We start from the raw sequence: 7677 nt of genomic DNA on the forward strand, positions 1-7677 counted from the left end.
GCGGGAGGGAGGCCAAGGCCCTGTGGTGCACCTCCCACCCACCCGCAGGATCTGCCCGAGTGCGGCGTCCACTGGGCAGGGGAGGGCCGGGCCACACTGAACCCCCACCTGACCGAGAACACCAGGCCCTAGGTCTCACCCTTCCAGGCAGTGCCCAGGGGAAGGTATCTCTCACCTAAAGGGGCACTGGCCCCAGGGCTGCTGGACCTAAGGCGACAAGGTCCTTGGGAGGCCTGTAGGTCAGCAGGTCTCATGCTCAAGGGGAAGGCTCTAGACAATGGGCCACTACTGCGGGTCCTCTGGGAGCAGAAGGGCAGCAGGGCCAGGCCTCACCTCAGGAAGGCCAGACACGCCTGGGCTCTCCCGGCCTGTAGCCTGCTCTGCACTTGGGACAGGTGGGCCCTCCCAGTGGGCAGGCACGGGGTGGACTGCACAGGACCACATGCCAGGGCCTAGGAGTGCAGCTGAGGGGAGACGGAGCTTGTGGCAGGGTGGGTGGCAGTGGCTGGGCCCTTCTCTGGAGCTCTGCAGCCTGGGAGGGGTGGCCTTGCAGGGGCTGGCTTCCAGGAAGGAAGCCGAACGATGTGGGTGGAGCACATGCCCAGGACAGGCTCGGGGGGACTTGGGTGTGTGCCCCGCCCCAGGGTGGAGAAAGCGAAAAAAACAGGAGCTGGAGTGGCGGGGAAGGAGGTGGCTATAGCCACACATGCAGGGTCTGAGAGCCAAGCCTGGGCCCACACGGGAGGTCCTAGGCCTCACATAGGGATCTGGGCCAGCTGAAATGCGGGTGGGGTGGGTGTGGCATAAACAAGCATGTCCAGGACCAGTGGATGGAGTAGTGGTTACACGGCTGGACTCCCACGTGGCCGACGGGGGTGGAGTCCTGACCTGGTGGCTTACGTTCATTCTGGAGGCACAGTGCATCCCCAGACCTGGCACGATTGGAGAAGGGGTTGTGGCGTGGCCATCCCTCTTGGGGGGTGACTTCCTGCTGTCTGTATCCTGCAAACGTGTGTGCCCTGTAACAAATCTCTCTCAAGAAAAAAAAAAGGCATGTCCACAGAGGCTGGGCTCCTACAGACACACCCTACTGCTCCCCGGGTGGGGGACCTGCCACCCCACTCACTCGATGGCACCCCTCATCAGGACACAGCTGTCCCGGCCAAGGTGTGTCTTAGCTGTGTCCTCCCAGGCCCGGCAGGGTGCCACCTGTGCACGACACACTGACCCCTAGGGTGGGCTTGGGCTACAGTGAGACGTGCGTGCCGAGGACACCACCTGCAGCCCTGTCCACCCACCCAGCAGCTACTGCCCACAGAAGCCTCCGAGGGGTCCCCTGGGCAGGAAGGCACTAACATTAGACACTGGTCTCTGCAGTGGGGAGTCCCGGCCCACTAGAAGCTGTCTTTCAGTCCACACCGGAGGGACCGGGCGACAGCCCATAGCAGCGTCGGCACCACCGCACCCACAGGGCCATCCTGCCGGCTGAGGGTCAGCTCCAGGGGGGGATGTCTCCCCTGCTGACACACACACCCCCAGGGCTTTTGCTCAGACGCCCAGGCTCCTCTGATCCTGCGTCCCCCCTCCCACAGTGGTGACTCAGGCTCTGGGGCTGGCCTTGTGGCACCTTAGAGATGTTTATTCATGAGAGTTTTCATATCAGAACAGCCTGGCAGCATCAACACGCCAAGAAAACAGGCGCCCAAAGGCCTCCAGCAAAGCTTGGGTGATTTCATGAATTTTACTTATTGGATAAAAGTGTCAACGTTGTGATGGGAGCACACGCAGCTGCCGTCCTCGGCTCACCCCCGCAGCGTCCCGTCCGGGCTCACTCCTTGAACTTCCACTCCTGGCGGCACATGGGGCAGTGCTGCTGCACCTGCTGCGCATTGAGCCACTTGAGGATGCAGTGCATGTGGAAGCAGTGCGAGCACTGGCCCCAGACGAGCGGGCAGTCATCACCGGGCACCTTGCCTGTGGGCAGGGGGACATGGCTTAGAGTGTGAGGCGGGTGAGGCATGCCAAGCAGCCACCTGGCTGTCTGTCTTGGGGAGCCAGAGGTCGGGATCCCCCCAGACTGCCAAAGGCGGGAAGAACTGCTCCCTTCCCAGCAGGTGCTGCTTGGAGGGGAGCCCTCAGACCCTGGGACCTGTACCTGAGAGGCCGTAGAAAGGCCTGACCTGACCTCACAGGCCTGGGCCTAGACCCGCAGACATACCATCGGTAAGGTGAGGTGAGGTGAGTGGACAGGCAGGGCCACTTCCCATGTGCAGCCTCAAGGGCCCACTGCCACCGCTGTAGTGCAGGCTGCAGACACTGCCCTGCGCCCGGAAGGCACCCTCTGCAGAGCCTGGTGCCGAGAGGACACCTCTGTGGCTTCCGTGAGTCTGGGGAACTAAGCAGTAGCTTGTGCAGGGGAGCACAGCAACGCGACCCGGCTCCCATCAAGGTCTGTGGTATCAGGGAAGTGCCCTGCTTCCACCCTGCCCCACAGGTGCCATCCTCACACCAGCCTGCGCACAACCCCCAAGCCCCTGCCTCCTTCCAACCTGAGCAGAACTGTGCTTGAAATCATCCTTTTACTTTTTTTTTTTTTTGGGGGGGGGTTTGCTATAGGGCACATGCGCTCACCACACAAAGACAGAAAGCAAGAAGGATGGCCATGTCGCAACCCCTTCTCCTCCATTCTCCTCTCGGGATCTTGGGCAGGCACACACACGCGCCCGGCGTGAGTTTAAGCCACCGGGTCCGGGACGCGAACCACAGTCGACTAAGTGGGAGTCCAGCAACATAGCCATTACGCTAACTGCTGTTCCCTCCCTTTTTTCCCCTAGTTTATTTATTTATTTATTTATTTGGGAGAGATTTTCACTGTAGGGCGCGTGCGCTCGCCAGACAGACAGAGACATAGAGACAGAAAGCGAGAAATCACCCCCCAGGGGGGATGGTCACGCCGCAATCCCTTCTCCTCCATTCTCCTCTTGGGATCTTGGGCACACACGCACACGCGCCCGGCATGAGTTTTAAGCCACCGGGTCCGGGACACGAACCGCGGTCGACTATGTGGGAGTCCAGCAACATAGCCATTACGCTAACTGCTGGTTCCCTCCCCTAGTTTATTTTGGGGGCCTGCAGGAGGTGTAATGGTTGCGGCACTAGACTCCCCCCGTGGCTAACCACAGTTCCAGTCCCAGACCTGGTGGCTTGAAACACACCAGCTCGCATGCATGCGTGCCCAAAATCCCAGAAGAGATTGTGGCATGGCTATCACCCTGGGGGGAGAGGGTTCTTACCTCTTATCATTTTAGGGAGCGCGGGTGCCCTAGAGCAAAAATCTCTCAAAAAAGTTTTTTTTCATGAGCAAGCAAGTCAGCGGCTGGGGGGGGCGGGGCAGGCACCTCCCTCCCCCGCCAAGTCCTGGAGCATACCTGGCATGCTCTGCGGCCTCCTGCCCCAAGACTTGAGCATCCCCACAGGTCACTGCCTTGCAGAACACTACCCTCTGTGGCATTAGTATGCCCCCAAGTCACCTTTCCACTTCAGGATGGGGCATCTGAGTCCCCACTGCTGAGAAGCCACTGCACCTGCCACACACCCTCCCTGTAAGTGCCTGCTGCAGAGGGAGGTACCCGTCCCAGCCACAGCCAGCCTGCAGGACCCCGTGAGCACTCACCCAAGGACGCAAACATCCTCCTGAAATCACTGTTTAACAGCAGCCTCAATGGGATCCTCTCGCTCCCAGGGCCCTCTGCAGCCACTCGGAGCAGGCTTCTCCCTGCTCTTGGGCTGAGTCCCTGGCGCAGGGCTCACAGGGGCCCATGAAGCGAATCTGGGGCTTCTTACCCGGCACGAAAGACACATAAGACTTGGCGGTACCCCGCGTGCTAAAAGTAGCTCACTGCGGTGGTCCAGTGACCTCTTGGTTAAGGGAGCTGGCTACCACATGGCCAGCCACAGTTCAAATCCTGGCCCCTGCAGCTTGAAAAACACACTGGGTACGTGTGTGTGCACAAAACCCCAACGAGATGGACAAATGGAGGAGGTAGGATTGAGGCTTGACCGTACCCCACGGGGAAGTGATTCTCTCTCCTCCCAGCTCTGGGGAGTGCGTGTACCCTCTGGCAAAAAAAAAACAAACCCATCAGTGGGGACAGATGGTGGTGCAACAGTAAAATGCTCCCTCTCAGAGTCATGCGTCCAGGGACCACGCTGTTACGGCCCAGGGCTGGCGGAAGCCGGGTGTGTCAAGCTCATGAAGGTGGCCCCTCCATGGAATCAATCTGGAAAACTGACTCCGGTCTGCCAGAGGTGTAGTGGTTGGGGTGGGTGGGTCTCCATAGCTCGCTGTGCAAGCCTGAGTCCCAGACCAGACCTGGTGACCTGCAAGCATACTAGGCACATGTGCACGTGTGCTCAGAGTCCTGAGAGGAGAGGGAACAGAGGGGACGCAACGCAGCCAGCTCACTGGGGTGCATGCTCACACCCCATCTCCAGTGAGTGCACAAGCCCTATAGCAAAGTACTCATACAAAAGAAAAATAAGGGACCAGCAGTTACCATAATGGCTATGTCACTGGACTCCCATGTAGTCGACCGTGGTTTGAGTCCCAGACCCGGTGGCTTAAAACTCACGCCAAGCACATGTGCATGCAAGCCCAAGATCCCAAGAGGAGAACGGAGAAGGGATTGTGGCGTGGCCAACCCCCCTGTGGGGTGATTTCTCCTTTCTGTCTCTCCCTCTGTGTCTGGTGAGCGCATGCACCCTATACCAAAAAAAAAAAAGAAAAGAAAAAAGAGAAAGAAACGAAAACTGGCTCAATATAAATCAACATTAACAACCCAGCAGGTCCAAAAATTTAACTCTAAACTCCCTACTCTCTGCAGTCAGTGGGCCCGCTTAAGGAAACCAGGCAGCGTGGCGCCTGTGTGGGGTCCCGAGTATTCATCCCCAGATGCCACAGCACGGCGCAGCTGGTCAGCACAGGCTGGCTCTGCAGGCTGTGTGGCCAACGTGTTATCAAGCAGAGGGGCAGCTCTGGGCCCATCTGTCACACCCAGACGTCCCAAGGCCAGGATGCCTCCCTGAGAGTGCTCGCGGACGTGCAGCAAGTTGCCTACCTGCTGCCCTGAAGCTGCAAATGCTGTCTGACTCAGTCGTTGAGACACCCTCCAGAGGGACTTAAAAGATTAAATAAAACCAGACCCGACAGGGTTATTTACCTCCTTCACTTCTAAATAAAATCTGATCAAAGAAAGCCAATCGATGACTGCCTAAGACGGCCGCCCTAGCTGTCTGAGTCAGGTGGATTAACTCCCAGGTGATGACATTTCTTTTGATCTGGAGAGATCTAATCCCCCCCACCCATACACACACACAAGAATTACTTATTTATTTAATCCATTTGTTATTATCATTACTTTTCAATTTGACAAGGGAAAGCGAGAAAGCAAGCCGCCAGGTCTGGGACTTGAACCACATCAACCATGTGGGAATCCAACGCCTTTAACCACCACGCCACCTGCCAGTCCTGAGATCTAGTCATTAAAAGTACTGTAGGGCCGGCCAGCAGTATGGTGGTTAAGGAGTCGGGATCCCAAATGGACAACTGTGGGCTGGAGTGCTGGACTTGGTGGTTTGCATGAACATGCCAGGCATGTGTGCTTGCCTGCCCGGAGCCTGAGAAGAGAGTGGAGAATGGAATGCAGCCTGGCCACCCCCAGAGAGTGACTTCTCACTTTCCTCCCCAAGTACCTTTAGCAAAACACATAAATAAAATAAAAATACTGCATTAAAACTTAACCACCTGGGGACCAGCAGTTGGCGTAATGGCTATGTCCTTGGATTCCCACGTAGTCGACTGCAGTTCAAGTCCCAGACCCAGTGGCTTAAACTCACGCCGGGTGCGTGTGCATGCATGGCCAAGATCCAGAGAGGAGAATGGAGAAGGGGTTGCGGCGTGGGGGCGGTTCTTGCTCTCTGTTTCCCTGTCTCTCTGGCGAGCACACGCTTCCTACAGCAAATAAATAAATAAATACAACTTACCACCTGAGTGTCATTCTAAGAACAAAGTCTACCATGATTCTAGGCCTGGCCCTGTGGAAACAGGCCTGTGCACTTGGGGCAGTGAGGAGGACCCTCTCGGGCACCCCTGGCCCTGTCTTCTCGGGAGGCCCTCTGCCCCTTCCTGAAGCCTGACCCTCCCTTCTGCTCTATCTTGATTTGGGTCTGACTCCAAACCAGCTAGGGTTCAGATCTGTTTCTTTTCACCTGAGCATAATCAGACCTTTCCCTGTCCTGCCCCACCTGGGACAGAGGAGGGCAAAACACCATAAAGAGAAACAGCCTCGAGCCCTGGGCTGGGGCACTCTGCAAAACGTCCTGCCACAGGGCGTGTGTGCTCCGAGAGAGACGTCCAGAGAGGCAGAGGAAGTGAGAAATCCCTTCTGAGAGAGGATGGATACCCTGCAAACCCTTCTCCCACACTCTCGGGATCTGGCACAGACATGTACGCAGAGTGATGCTCAAGCTGCCAGGTCGAGGATGCTCCTCTCAGAGTTGCTCGTGTGAGCCCCAACACGCCACGTTTTGTTTGTTCGGTTTTTCAAGAGATTTCTGCCATAGAGCACATGTGCTCACCGGAGACTGAGAGAAAGAGATCCCCCTGGGGGTGTGGCCACACCACAGTCCTCCATTCCCTCGTGCGGTTTTGGGCATGCACCCACAGGGCCCCAGCATGAATTTCAAGCTGCTGGGTCTCGGACTCCAAGCTGCAGTAGGTTATTTGGAGTCCAGCACCTTAACCACTACGCCACATGCAGGCCCCAAAAGAAGTTTACTTTTTCTTTTCCTGAGAGATTTTTTGCTATAGGGCATGCACGCTCACTAGAGAGACAGAGACATCAAAAGAGAGAAATCACCCCCCAGAGGGGATGGTCACACCACAATTCCTTCTCTTCCACTCACCTCTTGGGATTTTGGGCACTCATGCACACGCGTCCAGCATGAGTTTTTGTTTTTCTTTCTTTTTTTTTTTTTAAAGAATTATTTTATTCAGGGACCAGCAGTTAGTGTAATGGCTATGTCACTGGACTCCCATGTAGTCAACCTCGGTTCAAGTCCTGGACCCCGGTGGCTTAAACTCATGCCGGGCGCGTGTGTGTGCATGACCAAGATCCCGAGAGGAGAATGGAGGAGAAAGGATTGTGGCGTGGCCATTCCCCCGGGGAGGGATTTGATTTCTCGCTCTCTGTCTCTCTCTTTCTGGCAAGCACACATGCCCTATAGCAAAAAACCTCTCCAGAAAAAAATGACTTTATTTAACTTAACTTATTTAAATTTGACCAGAGGGGGACAGAGAGGGGAAGAAACTGAGAATGCAAGCCACCAGGTCTGGTACTCAAACCGTGATCGGCCACATGAAAGTCCGGTGCCTTTAACCACCACGTCACCAGCCGGCCTCCCTGGCGTGAGTTTTAACTCCCCTGGGTCCAGGACTCGTGTGGGAGTCCAGCAATGTAACCTTTACGCCATCTGCTTAAATCAAGGTTAAGAAGACAGACGCTGGGCCGACAAGTGATACAGTGGCCAGGGTGCTGGCCCAGCAGGCTCAGTGTGGGTAAGCCCTGGGCCAGCAGCTTGAAGACCGCACCAGGGCAGCCGACGTGGCGGGGGACGGCG

At 56.6% G+C, this 7677-nt stretch overlaps 1 protein-coding gene across 2 annotated transcripts in view; it reads right to left on the reverse strand.

Moving 5' to 3' along the window:
• Positions 1–1618: 1618 nt before the first annotated feature.
• Positions 1619–7677, reverse strand: part of ANAPC11 (anaphase promoting complex subunit 11) — a 9901-nt gene continuing 3842 nt past the window's right edge. For both annotated transcript variants that reach the window (XM_006145630.3, XM_006145629.3), the window contains one exon: positions 1619–1974. In XM_006145630.3, coding sequence (XP_006145692.1) covers positions 1829–1974 — 146 coding nt within the window. In that variant the 3' untranslated portion in view covers positions 1619–1828. The remainder of the gene's footprint in view (positions 1975–7677) is intronic.

The sequence above is a fragment of the Tupaia chinensis genome, unplaced genomic scaffold (genome assembly GCF_000334495.1).
Source record: "Tupaia chinensis unplaced genomic scaffold, TupChi_1.0 Scaffold000159_1, whole genome shotgun sequence".
NCBI classification, from domain to species: Eukaryota; Metazoa; Chordata; class Mammalia; order Scandentia; family Tupaiidae; genus Tupaia; species Tupaia belangeri.